The sequence below is a fragment of the Aplidium turbinatum genome, chromosome 9, assembly GCF_918807975.1.
Source record: "Aplidium turbinatum chromosome 9, kaAplTurb1.1, whole genome shotgun sequence".
NCBI classification, from domain to species: domain Eukaryota; kingdom Metazoa; phylum Chordata; class Ascidiacea; order Aplousobranchia; family Polyclinidae; genus Aplidium; species Aplidium turbinatum.
In genome coordinates this window covers 22,226,141-22,243,118 of record NC_137480.1, presented here as the reverse complement: position 1 = coordinate 22,243,118, position 16,978 = coordinate 22,226,141, and the positions used below count along the sequence as shown (strand labels likewise).

General features: G+C 35.9%; 1 protein-coding gene across 2 annotated transcripts; it reads right to left on the bottom strand.

Moving 5' to 3' along the window:
- Positions 1-813: 813 nt before the first annotated feature.
- On the bottom strand, positions 814-13,795 carry LOC145777630 (uncharacterized). Of its 2 annotated transcripts, XR_014290335.1 has the most exons (4): positions 13,099-13,795; positions 12,216-12,245; positions 11,892-11,989; positions 814-987 (listed from the first exon to the last, which is right to left on the bottom strand). XR_014290335.1 is itself a non-coding variant. In XM_082589063.1 (2 exons), the coding sequence occupies exon 1, from the start codon at positions 13,776-13,778 to the stop codon at positions 13,134-13,136; it is 645 nt and encodes a 214-aa protein (XP_082445189.1). In that variant the 5' UTR covers positions 13,779-13,795; the 3' UTR covers positions 12,009-12,245; positions 13,099-13,133. The 2 variants fall into 2 exon arrangements, 1 of the variants encoding a protein (XP_082445189.1); XM_082589063.1 differs by lacking the exons at positions 814-987; positions 11,892-11,989 and having other exon boundaries at positions 12,009-12,245.
- Positions 13,796-16,978: the final 3,183 nt, after the last annotated feature.

Here is a 16,978-nt window from a genome sequence, read left to right as displayed (position 1 = left end):
CGAAAGACCAAGAGAAAGATCGTGCTGCAAGATTGTAAGGGGACAGCAAGAAAAACTCATTCATAATTCCCAATCATGCATTGTCTACTAATCAATCATACCTACAAACGAGTCAGTGATATTTTGACACTGCGGGATGCGAAACACGAAATCTGCCCGTCCAATTGAAGGGCTAACTATGCTGTCTACATTGTATTGACCAATGCCGTGTTACTGCATGAGAATGTTTGTTTTGCACTGGCTGTTTTCACTTGAACGCTTCATGAACGTGGGATTTGTTATGTTTTTTTTACAAAAGTAATAATATTTCATAAGTTGATTGCCTTTAAGTTTAAGTTTATAAAAAAGTAACATGAAGAACGGACAAAATAAGAAAAACAACAACTATTGCCGTATTGTGCATTAGCTTGGCTAGCATGTACACAAAACAAAAATAATGCACATCGATATCATTGGACAATTAGATATTATAACTACAAACTGTCACCAAAATCAAGTGATGACATAAATTCAAATATTCACAGTCTTGCGTGAACCACCGCTCGTAAGCTTGCGAACTGTTAGAGTCATCTTCGCGGGTTCCTCGCACCTGGGAGCGTTCAAACGTTTATTCTAAGAAAATGTTCACCTTACCAAACCCATGCTCTGCTTTTGTTCGAGCTGATAAGAATGCCGCACAGACGTCATTCGGCTTGCAGGCTGGTGAAGCTTGTCCCATAGGCCACTATGACTTCGAATTGATTGTCAAAACTTTGTTTAATTGTTTCACCAAACATGAACTGAAACGCTTGAATGCTGCATGGAGAGTCTAAAATCAAATCAACAGTTTGCCTGCTTTGTTCTTAATTTGGACAAATCGGTGTGTTCTGATGCCTCCATCGATGAAGAGTGGTAACAGTTCGGACATGACAGGATAAAACTGTGTATTTGAACGCATGAGATTTGGTTTCAATTATATTCTTTGTCGATGATTTCCATTTTGATACGCTACAAATAAAACATTTTCAATTACATTTATTTACTTCTTGCCAAACATGCAAAGCAAAGCATCGGAGTTTCGAAATTGCCGTATTCAAGCTTTTATATCCGGTGGTTGAAAATTATTATTAATTGGACGTTAACCGTAGGCTATCTGTTACTGCTTCCTTTTGGCGGCAAGAGTTACTGGCCGAGACCATCAGGTCTACGTCTCTCTTATTGCTAATTACTCCGTCGGCTTATATCAAATAACACCGGGAAAAAGTATGCCGTTGGTCAAAAGCCTTATCTATCACTTCAATCAATTTATTTCGCAAAATATATTCGTGATTGTGTATTTTAGGTAGAAAAGGTAATAAAGACTCGGTTTTTTACCTATTTTCGCCATTTCTTGGTCAAATTTTTCAGTTCACATTTTATTTTGAAAGTCTTCTTGCATTGGACACAAAATTTCATCAATTTTGTTTTTCCGTTTCTGTGCAAACAGTATTCCATGCACTTTTTGCACTACAAAGCAATTTGTGCAAATAACAAATCACCTTCCTAATTATTGTCTGCCAGCAAAGAATGACTCATATCGCGTCAGAGACCGACTCCTTACCCAGACAGCAAAATCGACGTTGAATCAATGTAAAAATGACGGATTTTGCTGCCTGGGTTTCGGAGTGGAATTTTAGCGCCGTCGCGTTATGAGTGACAAACACAAAATGAAACCACACGCTTATAGTAAACTGTCAATCAAGCTTTGAATATTAGCAAATTTCTTGCATTTCATAACTGGCTGTGACAAAAGGTTTATTGTGAAGTTCACGATTATCCGATACCAACATAATCGGGGTTATAAGTTGGGGCAAGAAAAAAAAGTAAAAGTCAAGAAATCTCAGGTTTCTAGCGTCACTGCTGCTACGTGAAATTGCTGAATTAGCAGAGGGCGAGACCATAGGGTCTACGCCAGTAACAGGTACGGTTAAAGAAGCCAATGTTCGTCTCCACTTTCAAGGATGTCTTCAAATGTCTTGTCATAGATACAATCCCATGCTCTCGGTATGCGTGCAACTGATGATATTGCCCAAGCATCATGTTGCTTAGTCAACATTTTTGATAAATTTCGTGTTTGGTAAGTTAAACAGTCTCTTCTTGAAATGATGATGAGATGTCCGAGTAAGAACTTAGCTTTCTGTTCTCCAGATTTAGGCAAAATACAGTTTAACTTCATAAAGCAAACTGTTACAAAATCGTAGTGGCTGCTAAAACCAAAAACACCTTACACTGAATCAAATTTCAAAAGCCCTTCAAAAAAAGTGCAGATGCAGGAATACTGGGGAGTTTTGTTTTATTAAGTTAACTTGGCTTTGATGAAGCAAGTTACCTCAATCGACCTTTTGTAAATGGAAATGCATGATCTCAGAACTGCAGCGTGAAAAACTTCGATTTTTGTTGGTTTTAATCTTCCACATCACCAAACTTCTATGAAGCGGCTGAAAATTATTCTGTATAAAAACAAAGTGCTGCTTTTTACTACTAGATGTTGCTCCTATAAAACAATGTATTACTTATATTATTTATTCATATCATTAGTATTATTATATCAAATGTAGTTACTGTTTTCTAATACCTCTACTGCCGGTTTCCCCCTAAAAGGGGGATCATCAGAAGGTCTTTATTCAAATAGAAGATTATAATAATAGTAATAATAATATTCTAAAAGAAGATATAGATTCTATTTGAAAAAGGACCTTTTGATGATCCCTTTTTCAGGTGAAACAGGCTGTAGAGGTTTTAGAAAGTACTAACTTTATTTGATGTAATTTTCTCTTCTTAGCTTTTTTATTAGGCTGTGAGCACTTTTTGTAGTATTAATAGCATTTATTGTTTCATTACTATGTGATATCTATACAATCGATCAACTAACCTTTTTTTTGTTTTTTTTCATATTTTTCTGAAAAAGTTGCAAATTTTTTACAATTTGCAGCTTAGTTTCATTATAGTCTTTTGAAAAACATTAAATTAGTAAAAATGGTTTTATTGGTGTGCTGAAATTCATAAGTGTTTGTGCTTGGCAGCATATGTTTTTTGCATAGTCCTACGTTGTTTCGCTTTCTTCTTCTTTCTTAGGCATGTTTGTGGCACTAGACATGACAAACATTGAATTAATGCAATTTGATACATGACATAATGTAGATGAGTTAATTTCTTTTTCCTTTTATGGAAGTTAGCCTACGATGTTAGTATACCGGGACTGGTTATTCTTGTACACACTCAATGGGTTGACGAAATTTTGGCAAAAACAAGATGGCAGTATTCAAAACACACGTTACCTTGTTTGTGGTAATTTACTAATGCAAGCTATTGCCAATAGCTTGTTTAAACATATTTTTTAACTGATAGCTTAGCAAAGATGTACATGCTTTATAAACGTTGAAATAGAAGTATTCTTTTCGTGTGTTGTAAGGTCTTAGACACTTTGTCATTGATGCTTCTTGCAGATCATTTGTAACATAATGCAAGAGATCTTATCACTGATATTTTTAGCTGTCAAAAGTAAGTGTATTTGTAAGAAAAGGTTTATGTTAATGTTCCTTTCAAATTCCCACCACCCATGTTGACTATTGCTAGAAACTACCAACCTGAATGAAGAAATTTTCCCTTTAAAGTGGAGTTTTTCAGCACTGCTCAGTGTTCACATAGTGAATAAATGCTTCATAATACTTTTCTTGACAAGTGTAAAGTTTTACCCATATTCCTGCAATGCAGGATAAAAATACAAAACAAACATCAAAGATGAAAACTTATTTTATTTGGGAACTAGGCTTACTACTTTTTGTGATAAAAGAAATTGACCTCTTGTCGTTACGCACCAATAAAACCATAATGCGTTTTTTTTTTCATTGGGTTGAGGAAAGATTGACGAAAAGTTTGGCAAAAACAGAAAAGTGCTAAAGTCTCAAAGTCCTGCAAACTAGTTCAAATTGGATGGATTAAGTGCAACCATACTTCTTTTAAACATGTCCATGACAGCACAATGGTGTGATTAAGGGAAAAAAAACATCACTATGACATCACAAAGGAGTATTGAACCTCTTCAGGGAAAATAAAAAACATCAAAATGTTTCCATCTTTCACTACATTTAAATGTGATTTGAGCTAAAAGTTGGGACTTTAGCACTACACTGCTTTTGCCAAAATTTTCATCAATCTTTCCTCTACTCAAATAAAAAATTTTTTTAAAGTTACGCATCATGGTTTTGTCGGTGCGTAACGACAAAAGGTTAATTTCTTTTTATCTCAAAAAGTAGTAGCCAAAACTTGTTTTAATGTTTATAAACAGATAGCCCATCCCAAAGTAGAGCTAAAAATTATCCAAATATGGTAAGCGGTTCTTAAGATATTGCCGTTTTTCTATTGCTCTTTATCTATGAAGCCACCTAGTGGCTAAGGTTATTTCACTTATAACCCGAGAACCGCTTGTGTGATTTTCATCAAGTTTGCACCAAATGCACATCAACTGGAATAACCTCTTGACGTAGTACTGGAAAAGGTGTGGAGTGCTGGTCAAAAGTGCCTTTGTGAAGCAGAGAAACAGGACACTGACCACCTGGTCCTGACATGCCCATTAACCAAAATACCAGGTGGCTTCGAAACTGTACACGAGTGTGGTACTGCATTTAACAACTGGCTGGACCAAATTACAGACAATACTTGAGATGTGCCGACCATAGGACACTGTTAATACTATTTGAGACGATGAGAAATCTTTATGGCTCGTGTGTTGAGACTTGAGATCTACAAAATTGCAATGAAAAAATATACCAGACATATTGTCTGATTTGAAATAAGTTATACCAGTTATGAGACTGTTTGTTTGTTGAAAGAGACGCTATTGCAATGAGTTTACCCCAATTGCTGCATATTGTGACATTTAATGTCAAAATAGGTAAAAAAAAAAAAAAAAAAAAAAAAAAAAAAAAAAAAAAAAAAAACGAATAGAAAACAAAAAAAAACGATAAAAAACAAAAAAACGAGCTCGTTTTTTTTAAAAACAAAAAAAAACGTTTTTTTGCATCTCTACTCACAATGCATAACTAATACGTTGTTCAAAACAGTGTTTGTGGTAACAAAATTTCTTTCAGTGCAAGCATTCATTGACTAAAATAATTTGAGTCTCATGTTGTTTTCTTTGGGCTGTTTTCTTCACTGCATTATTTTTGTCATCATTCCATAATAAAACATCATGAATTGCATATATGTCTTGGTTTACATGCCATAGAAACGAAATTTATCTAAAAAATAAAACCAACTGATCACTTTTTTGATATGTACTTTATGGTTAACACCGCTCACCTCTACCCATGGTGTAATAAATTGGGTGGGCGTAGTTGCTGTAGGAAAGGCGGCCGAGAGAAAGGAACTGCCCCCCATACTCTCGTTAGTGCCGAAGGCTTAGTATAATGAGAACCTTATCTTCTCATCACCTGATGATTGGATTCAAGTATGGGACTCACATTTACCTTACTTTATGGTAAACTCGTTGCGAAAATATTCCTGCTGTTTAGGATTGCATGAGGAGGATTTCGTGGTTCTCACTTCTTGTTTTTATAACTGCCTACTGTATTCACATTCAAGAAGATAATAATGATAACAATATTATGTGTTTTTATATAGCACTGTATCCATCGCTGATATGCGTTGCTCCTCAGCGCTTTACAAAGCAGACAGTATCAGTGCAGCAGTTTGGAAGTGCAGTTGAATAACCCACACTATCGTCCTAAATTGAATTTATTTGCTGAATACCAAGCAGAAACAAGATTCAGTGCCACTTTAAAAAAATCATTGACAAAAGCCGATATGCTGTCTATGGGACTACGTAGCCTAAGTTGCGCATTGCCTATCATCGGCGTATGAGCAGATATTTCCAGGCTAGATTGGGGAGCAGGAAATCATCAGCCACTGAGCAGTCTCGTCGTCCAGGACCCTCAGACCATGCGCACCGTTTGAAGGCCTGTGGCTTAGGCAGTGGTGGATGACATGGTCTGCGGTCTGTTCAGTAACACCACTGTAACTGAGTAACTGCCTATGAAACAGAGGTACTTACTAATTTTTTCTTGTATGTATCGAAGTGAAATCAATAAAAAGTTTTATCAAAGGGTTAAAAAGAAATTAATGTTATTCTCATGTAAAATTAACAAAACTATTTTTCTTTTTTGCCCAATATTTCTATAACAGACAAAGAAATATCATATACTGTAGTTTTGGTACGACAGTATCTCTATGGAGAGGATCATACCATCGTTACGAGGTAATTACTTTGTTTGGTCTATTTGATGCCTTACATAAAAATCCCATTGCAAAGAATTATCTGTAGTAGTCATCTATACTTAGTCTAGAATATGAATTAATAAACTGGTAAAACGTCACAGCTTCTTAGGCTACGTCTTTTAATATCTAATCATAACGATTCAGCGTACAGGTTCCGCATCTCTGGTTGAACCCCGAATGCTCTAGAAGTGCAAGACACTATCATGATATTCTGTTGCTTCATAAAACACTCATATCATCTTAACCTTTAGAAGGTTGGGCTCCTGGAGTCTTGCTCAGTTTGTGAGGGGGGCTGTCGATTCTTCTTATGCTTGTGATATCTTTGTCAATTTTTGAGGCACGGTATCAAAATTTGGGATTCACTTTGTAAAATTATTCACGCTGAGCATATCCGAAAATTAAAATTATGTGAATTTTTGAACTGCTCATATACGTTGAATTGTTGAGGTGACTTATGACTGTAATTGTAGCGTGAGTTTACACATTGTTTTTTGGTAGAGTATTGAAGAACATGCATTGCAATGTTGTGATTAAATTTTTTTCTTACATAATTTTACATACAGCCAATTCCCTTCACGTTGTGAAACAGTTAGGATTAACGAGACATGGGCCAAATTAATTACTTTATCCAGCTGGTGGGAAAATTATAAACAATAGAATATGAAATATTTCAGAGGATGTGCTGAGAAATGCCTTATATCTCTCAATCTATAACCTTTATTCGCTCAAAATTTCAGCTCAATAGAGGTGAATAAAAGTTAGGAAAAGTCAAGAAATCTCGTAGTCGCAGCCTTAGTGGTTTTAGAGATACAACTGTTGATACAAAAAAGTTGAATTGACAGCCTCCCAACCTTCAAAGGGTTAAAGAAGATATTTTTCTTTGTTCACCGCAAGAATGTCCTTTCTCTGTAATTAGTCTCACAGCAGACCGTGAAATAAGGAACAGGTTTAGAGCTTTAATTAGAGAGCCTCCGCTTAACGCTGTCTTGCTCAACTATATTTTGTAGACGGTTGAAACAAAAACAATCACACGATTTTTGTTCTTCTTTTGTTAACATATTATTTTTTTCCTGTTTGTCAGTCACCTAGTGGTTGTTTATTTCATCATAAACAATACGTTTTTGCAGAATTTCTTTATTCATCTATTTATCCAGTTTAATATGAAAATCAAAAATAGTAAAGTATTTTCAAACAAGATTGACTCTGTTTTATTTAATTATTACAAAAGTTCAATACGAACAGGAAATTCACGAACGGTTTTTCTGGAATTCTTGAATACGCTGAATAACTCTTTCATCTTTTTATCAGTAGCCTATCCTGTAGCATACATGAGTGTAGAGATGAGATAAGTATAAAAATATACCAAATTGACATGACTTGTGCAATCATGTACAAAGTTTTGTTGATTGTATACTTGCTTATGAGGAATTTATTCTTGCGGCAAGATGAATCAAAAATTACTGCTATAACAAACCGTTACCGAACAGCCTAATCACAACAATGCCTTTAACACTTTGCTCCTCAAAGGGAGGCCAGATTTGGCCCCCCCCCTCATATTTCCGTTGATTACTTGAAGCACAGTAACGCCATGCACTTGGTTTTTCTTGACTTTTCCTAAAATTGCCAGGCGGATCTGATGATACTAAATTTGATGCTAAAAGTTGTGTAGTTTTCTTGTAAATTCAAGATTTTGGTGAATTTTTGCTATTTCTAGCTAACTTCCAGCAAAGCGTGAAATGGATTACATTGCGATAACAAGCCATTAGCTCATAATTGCTTCGTGAATCCATATGCGCGAGCAGAGAGGAACATCCTCTTGTTTTCCTTTGTTTGGTTTGACCTCAATAACACAAAGCGCGTTATTTCTAATGCTACAAAAAGAAGCCAGTGGTCACAAAGTTGTTAATTAGAAACAATAATAGCAAACGGTTTTTGCGTTATCAGCTTTACGAAGAAAAGCAATCTATGATCAATGTAGGCCACAAACTATTCAAAACAGTTGTTTCAACCAGCAAATATCCATTGACGAATAAAAAGCGTTACAATAAGAAATCTTCCCTTAGGTAGTGAGTAGTGACATGAAAAACCTGGTTTCGAAATAAACGTTCTATGGAAATACTCTCATTGACAAAACTTTCCATTGAGGAAATGTATCACTTCAAATGCTTTTGGAAGAAGCTGAAAAAATGGCGTTTTTGCAAACAGTAATTGTGAGATACAGTATGCTCAAAATTATGAGATCACGTAGCAGCTTACTCGATGACTACATGTCCCTTCGCTGCTTTATGTCGCATACGCTTACTTGTTATGTGTTGCATTTTTGTTCAACGGTGCACTGTGTATTGTTCCAAAGAGCGCAAAATAAAGATGATAATGCCTCGTCTTCACTACAAAATATTTTGTATTGTAGACTAGGCATAATGCTCGGCGTCACATCAGACAAACAACAAATCGGCTTTCTTGATCATTGATTCAACATCTGAATACGTTGCGCCAATGTATAAGAGGCCGGCTATTGTGAAAACCCGCCATTTATAAACGATCTGATTATTCCTAAAGTGGGATAAACTAATGGATCAAAGAATGAAAAAACAATGCTGAGAAAACTAAATCTAAGTGACGAACAATACCGATGTCTTCATTTATTTTGGAAAAATGCTGCCTAAACTTATCAACAAAAAATACCGAAAAAAACGGCAGGGATCCCGAAAGCAGAATTTGCTCGACTTTGGCATGAATTTAGTCAGACAGCTAATAAATCCACACATACAATAACGGCCACTCAACGGCTATAATATTCATAATCAACCTGGTTCTGGGCGGTTTGTGTAACAGTTTAGGGGAAGACACTACTTGAAATGGTGCACCACACAAAAGATTTTCAATGTTGATTGTGGATTTCTAAAAACCGGTGTGGATTGTGCTGCACAGTGACTTCAAGTTTAGGACAGAAAAGGTACAAAAATATCAAGATAAAAACAAAGACCTTGTGGGAAATTTGTGGGAATCATAACACGATGCAAATACCATAAACGCGTAGTTTGCATGCTGCTGTAAGCTGGCCGGTAACCACAAAGGTAGACAACAAAGGCAGTTTATAACTAGATAACAGCGTAATAAACATTATAAATACGTAACCCGACAGTTTTCTTTTACAAGCGTTTTACGTCTAACAGTAAAGTCTCCGCAAAATTTTTGTGAAGCGTTTACAAACCATGGTTATGTGAAATTATTCATCATTATTATTTTTACTTTTCGGATGTTGTAAAACGTCATCAGAAAAAATCACAAAAAAAACATTTCATTACTTCAATGTAGTAGGCCTAAGAATTTTTTATAGAATTGTAGCCACGTTTTATCAACCAAGAAGCCATTTTTTGGCAATATGAAGTTATACAAAATAATTTGCAATACTGCAAATGTTTGAAAAGAATCTAGGAAGTCTTCTCACAATCTAGCACAAAATGATTGTGTTTATTGTATCTCTGCAATATTTTTTATGACAAATTTTGAAGCTTCGTTATAATCATTTTTATCTTTCAAGTCATAAGTCCTTTTTTTTGGCCAGAAACATAATCGCTGCTTTGCTCTTGTATCGCTTCGTCGCGTTTACGCGTATTTTTTGTGTTCCAAACAATAACGACCCAGTCAGCAATTCAGTCCTTTTACATTGATTCAACATTTGTAAACGTTAAATTAATGTAGATCTGCTGACTGTGGGTTTATTTCACATTTCCTTTGTTTACGCATGTTCCTCACTGCGCTGTTGAATTGTTTCGACGCTGGCGGACTAAAATGCATTTTCAAATTGATTGACACAATCTTCAATAAAAAGTGAACTTCGAACTTAGCTTTGTTGATGTAAATGCTGTATTTTTAGTGGATGTAATTCATGAGTTATGTTTATAAACACCCGTAAGCCAAATGACTTATGATGTAGCCTGCATGATATTTGTGATGCGACTTGACACAAATCCACAATTCCAAAAGCGCCTAATTTGAACTTAGAAATTTCAGATAATTTCAACAGCTTGTTCAATTGTCTTCTCTCTACTAAAAATATTCATACTACAAACTCAATTGTAGACCTAAAATACACAAACGAACATGTAAACAGCTATTCAAGTAGGCCAAGGTGTTACTTATGAGAAGTCTGGTTCCATAAAACAAGAAGCTGGCCATGGGTTTCGCAAACCATTAGTTCAGGACAAAAATATAAAACAACGCAGTTTTGTTTTTTTCAAATTCATGTAACAATGTTACTTTGTAACTATTTTATAATTAATGAGTAGCCTACAATAAGATTTGCTCGCATGTCGTAAATCTTTATCGACGCAATGAGTCGGCACACCACACACACACTTCGTGCGGTTGATCGAGCTCTTTGTCCTTTAGAATTTTGCATGAAATCGGATTAGCACGGTTAATTAAAGGCGGCAAGTTAAATCAAAATTGTCGTTTTTGGGTACCTTTGCAAAAGTTGAAATATCAAGTTTAACATATAAAATTTTAGAATAATGACTTTTCAAACTCATAGACAAATGATTTTTTTTCACACCAGTGCAACTTCTGTTGAAATAGCACCAGCGGATCACACGTAACAGCTGATTGAATTTGATCCAAAAACGGCCCCCCCTTGAGCAGTTAACTTCCAAAAAAACGTTGAAAGCAAAGGGTTAATTCGATTAGTTTACACTTTTGGTGTTAACGGTGCAATGTGAACAAATATCGCTCCCTCAAACTGCTGGTAGACCCCTACATTATGGCGGAAGTGACTAAACGGCTTTAAGATGGTGTTTTTCAAGCCGGTCCACAAATGGGTCGTGGAAGCATTAGTATGAGTCACAAAACAAGTGAAAAATAAAAATATTTTCCCTATTATTTTAGCAAATAATAACTCCCTTCTTCTTTATGAAAAGTCTTAAAGTCTGAGCAGAGTCGTTTATTAATAAAAATGCCTAAACGATTATGAAGTGATTAATAACTCCGATTATTAACATAAGTGACGGAAATGTTTGTGGTCATCTTCCATCATCATTGTTTTCAATAAGTGTTTGGTATCAATAACACAGGAGCACGAGAAGAAGAAGTACTGGGCTCTTATTTATCTATCCAACATAATCATTGCAGTAATTTTTTTGCAACTTTTGGCTTTTGGTAGAAAAATATTGCAGCGCTAACTTGCATGGGTTGGTCTAATTAGAAAATTAAAGAAACCCTATACACAAATGTTTTCAATATCACCGTCTTGGTTGTCGGAGTTAAAAATGCAGTGCTCTGTTTATAGTTTTACCTCGAAGCAATCAATCAAATCAAGAACCGTATTTCAGATTGCAGCTACCACTCCATATGTTGCTATGCAATTAGATCTCGTCTTTTTTGGAGCATTTCTTTGTACACGATTAGTCGTTTTATTTCCTACTTGCGATGTCTGTCTCACTTTTTAGCTAAGTAGTTTCAGAATTTGTTTCATTCGCATTTGCAATATGTTTCTCGTTCAATATGCCAAACACAATACATACTTGCTTAAAGCAGCGAGTGCAGTGCAATATTTATAGAATATATCGATACCACATTCTATTTGGCTTATCACATACCATTTGTTGACTCCGTGCCTTAATGGTGACAGCTCTGGTACGAAGTCCGAAATGAGGTTGGTTTAACAGAGATTGAGGTCTCGTTGATGTGTTTTTACCTGTGATAAACCACTGTGATAAACCACAGCAAACTCGCAGCATCAGGCTAAACAGGTCGTTAATATCTATATTGTGAAGTAAGCAACGGTCATGCTGCTAAAAGCGAAACTCAATCTATTGCAAAATGGACAATATCAAACAATAATTTGTAACAAGATGGACGCTGTTTTATTTACATTAAGCACAAGTACATATTTAATATTTCTGGATTTCTTGAATACGTACGTTGAATTATTTTTGACATTTTTCCGTAACCTGCAACACAAATCTATGCATGAGTAAGATAATACTTTTTTTAAACATACAAGGCATTAGTAAAATTGATTTTTCAGGATTCATTTTTGCAAGCTTATTAGATTTGTATAATTTTTTGATTACTCATCAATATTCTTTAATCGTATTAATATTAGCAGTAAATTTTAAAATGACCTATTAATGATAAAAATCTCTCAAAAAAATCTGGTTTTACATTACTATTGTTGATTTCTATTATCACGACCACACGTGCTCCTTCACTCTGCACCTTATGTCGTGCGTCAACAACTTCCCGTCTAAATAAACTGATACGGAGTCGTCTTCGTAAAAGCACTGAAGCCACTGGGAAAACTTAACCACTTGTCATATTCATAGACACTATTTTGACTAAGATTTTTAAATGTTGTTGTGACATTGTTAGAGTTGCCAGACCAACAATTAGTGTTGTTACTGATATGCCTTGGCTTATCATTGTTATTAACGTAATTGTTCCCGCAGGGTGTTTAGATATCGAGAGATGGATACAATGCGCCATTGTTCTCGACCATGAGCTGTTCGTTGTATCCAACCCTCAATACGAGGAAGGAATATAATGATGATGACGATGTGTTTCGATAAAAAATTCTGCTCCAAAAAATAAAAACTTGAAATTGCAAAAAAGAATTATAATCACGAATTGCTAGGTCAGAATAAATTTACATTCACTAAAGTGAAAGCATAATTAATAACAAACATTATTAATTATTTTATAATTGTTGGAAAGATTTAATTCGATCAACCGATAAGATTTTTGAACTAGCACAGGAAGCTTAAGATGTGCAACGTAAATGAGCTTTATTATTTTTCAACTAACCTTTTTTATGCAAGATTATCAGAAAGTTCTTTCTCTTAAGCCACCACGATGGCTCGGTCATCGCGGAGATATTTTCCTTGTCGTGTATCACCATGAGTGTCGCGAAAATAACGTTCTTGCTTTGCATCGGCATGGAATCCATGAAAATATTGTTCTTTTTTAGCATCACCTGGACATATACGAGAATTTTTTTCATCTTTTGTATCACAAGGATCACTGGAATATTCATCACTTTTCGTATCACCAGGTATGCCACGGGAACGCTCGTCTCCTATTTTGTCACCACACATGCCATGGGGACATTCGTCTCCTGTTGTATCACCAGGTATACCTATGGAATATTCGTCTCCTTTTGTATCACCAGGTATGCCACGGGAATATTCATTTTCTTTTGTATCACTAGTCATGCCAATGGAATATTCGTTTCCTTTTGTATCACCAGGTATGCCAATGGAATATTCGTCTCCTTTTGTATCACCAGGCATACCAATGGAATATTCGTCTCCTTTTGTATCACCAGGTATGCCACGGGAATATTCATCTTCTTTTGTATCACTAGTCATGCCAATGGAATATTCGTCTCCTTTTGTATCACCAGGTATGCCAATGGAATATTCGTCTCCTTTTGTATCACCAGGTATGCCACGGGAATATTCATCTTCTTTTGTATCACTAGTCATGCCAATGGAATATTCGTCTCCTTTTGTATCACCAGGTATGCCAATGGAATATTCGTCTCCTTTTGTATCACCAGGTATGCCACGGGAATATTCATCTTCTTTTGTATCACTAGTCATGCCAATGGAATATTCGTCTCCTTTTGTATCACCAGGTATGCCAATGGAATATTCGTCTCCTTTTGTATCACCAGGTATGCCACGGGAATATTCATCTTCTTTTGTATCACTAGTCATGCCAATGGAATATTCGTCTCCTTTTGTATCACCAGGTATGCCACGGGAATATTCGTCTCCTTTTGTATCACCAGGTATGCCAATGGAATATTCGTCTCCTTTTGTATCACCAGGCATACCAATGGAATATTCGTCTCCTTTTGTATCACCAGGCATGCTGCGGGAATATTCGTATCCTTTTATGTCACTCTTCTTTCCTGTACAAGCTGGGAGGCATCCTTCCTCACATTCGTATCCACCACTTTTTGTGACGTAACAGCACTCTCGTACACAGCGCCTAAAATAGAAACAATTTGAAGGTAACTGAATTAGTAATTTATATTTAGTCATATCACAGACATGGAGATTTGGAAAAATATTTAGTCATATCACAGACAATGGAGATTTGGAAAAATTAGCATTATTGGGGATGATACAGGAAAAAAAAAAAGTTCGACAAAAATTAACTTATTTAAACAGCTTGAATCAATGGGCCACAAACACAACAGTCAAAACGAAGGATTTTATACGAGTGGCAAATGACCAAGAAGTTTGGAAGACCATGATCGCCAACGTCTGTATCAGATCAGGCACATAATCATCATCATTTAGTCATAAATCATTGCACTGTAAATTTAGTTTCGATAACTTAAAACTAGAAGGACCAAGTACGTCAATTGACGTTTGGTGAAACTTGCATGTCTTACACTTCATTTTTAATCCTCGTAAAAATCAAACTTTGCACTTTTAAAAGTCATTTATCCCTATGAATCAAGGAAAAACTCGCGAACATGTTTACAATGGTTGTGACATGTGCGACAAGCATTGTTTACTGCAACATGTTCTACATGCAGGATTTTGACACAAAGTTCAATGGCCAGTTCTATTTTTGCACTATTTAGCACAACATGTCCGGCGATATTTAGTTGCGGGTTGTTCCAGATTGTCACTTTCTCTTCGTTCCAGTGAGTTTTCCTGTAGCAGGAGAGGCTGTTTTGTACGTAGTAGATTTTGCAAGAGGTGATAAAAAAGAAGCAATCCAGAAGATCTTTGCTTACTTTTTGCGTGTACACTCTTCTGCTTATGATGATTTCACAAACTGCTTTGTAGATAACCCAACTGTTCATCGTACCAATGTACATGACATCATAACAGACGTGTACATTTTACGCTACTTGCTTGCACTGAGTGCAGCCCAGAAATTTGATCTAAAGCAGCGTGGTCTAACTTCTTTTCATTGCGGGCCAAAAACTTTTTTTTTTTTATCTTGCGGGCCAATGTTTTTAAACAGCGATTCATGGGCTCATTGCTGGCAAATTTTACATAGCCTATGGCATATAGTTACTACTCTTTAAAACCTCTACTAGGCTCTACAGCTTGTTTCATCCTAAAAGAGGGATCATCTTTAACTTTATCAACTTTAGATTTTAATTTTAGACAATAGCGTTGGTAGGCTATCCACGACCACGAGAATCGTAGTTGTGGCCATGCGAACGCAAGCGTAAAGAGCCTCGTTTCCAAGTTGATTTCGATTTTTAATATTGTTCATTGCCGAAAACGTACATTCGCAAATGTATGTAGTTCCAAACATCGAGTGGCCTACAGGCAGGGGCGCGGATGCCCCCCTGCCCTCAATTTTTCTGTGGATGGTGGGGGCAATGGTGCCCTTTTAAGGTCATGTCAGCTACTGCACATTTTGAAATTTAACAATTTCTGCTATTCGCTTTTAGCCTAATTGTAATCTTTCATTATTGCCTCAAAATAATATTCACAAAATGTGATACAAACACAAAAGTCTGTATCACAGTCGGTTAGATCATTATAACATTGCAGGATGCCCTTTTGTGCCATTGTTTTTTGTATACCGGACACTTATTATATCATTACTCGATAATGAGCTCATAGATGAGCATTATCGCTATATCTTGTCTTAAAAGTTTAAAAAAAATGGCCTTTCAGCAACAAAAGTGCCCTTTTTTCAAAATCTTGCCACCCTAGTCAAAAACCGCTCCGGCGCCCCTGCCTACAGGTTCAGAACAGCATCTTTTAAAAGGGGAAACTTCTCCCTTGACACTAACTTCCAAAAGCTTGCAGGATTTTCCATTTTCTTTGACAGCAAAAACGAATCGTTCTGAAGTTCACATAATTGGAGTTGAAGTTTTGAGGGCTGTCTACTAACTCTCACGCCCATGGGAAAATTTTTTGAACAAAGTGGTATGGTTGTGCATCACAAAGGATCACTCACAAAGTTTTTTTGTCAATTACAATAACAAAGAAACAAAAATTGAAGTGATATTGCTAGAAGCAAAGCTGACTATCAGTTCGATGGCCAAAAAAAAGGAGCTCGCGAGCCAAGTTTGGCCCGCGGGCATGCAGTTGGACCACTCTGATCTAAAGCATCTACACCAACTTTGGTTTTATTGTAAAAGAGCACAGTTGCAGGCTTACGATTGTTGGTTTTGGGAATAGCAACGTGCTTGGTTCTTCCAAGTCAAGGATTCTTCAACTTTTAGGCTGCGCCATCCTTGACGTCACTTGTAAAATTTGTGCAGATCCTTTTCTCGGTTTAGTTATAAATCAAAATCAAACTAAATAAATTTTAATTGAAATTAAGTTACTACTCACTAAAAATCTTATAGGCCTATTTCATCTTATTAGGATCACCGGGAGGAGCTTATTCAAATTAATCTTTAAATGTTTTGGATTTAAAAGCAAAGTTTACTTTCCATCATACATAAATCAATAGCCTAACAACTTTTTTTATACCTTTAATGATTCATTCGTATCTTAGTTCAAGACAATGCACATCTCATATCAAGTTCACAGTTAAGTTCGTTTTAGTTTGTGTCTTCACACTTGCAAGTCCAGAATAGCCACTTTCACACAAAAATATCGTCACAAACAGCTATTGTTACATAACGTGGGGCGTTCCCCCATGTTCACTGTTCTACTAACTCACTGTTCTAGACAATGCTGCACTTTCTCAG

Coding starts and splice junctions, on each gene's coding strand:
- LOC145777630 (XM_082589063.1), bottom strand. CDS start 13,778: ATGACTAGTGATACAAAAGAAGATGAATATTCCCGTGGCATACCTGGT.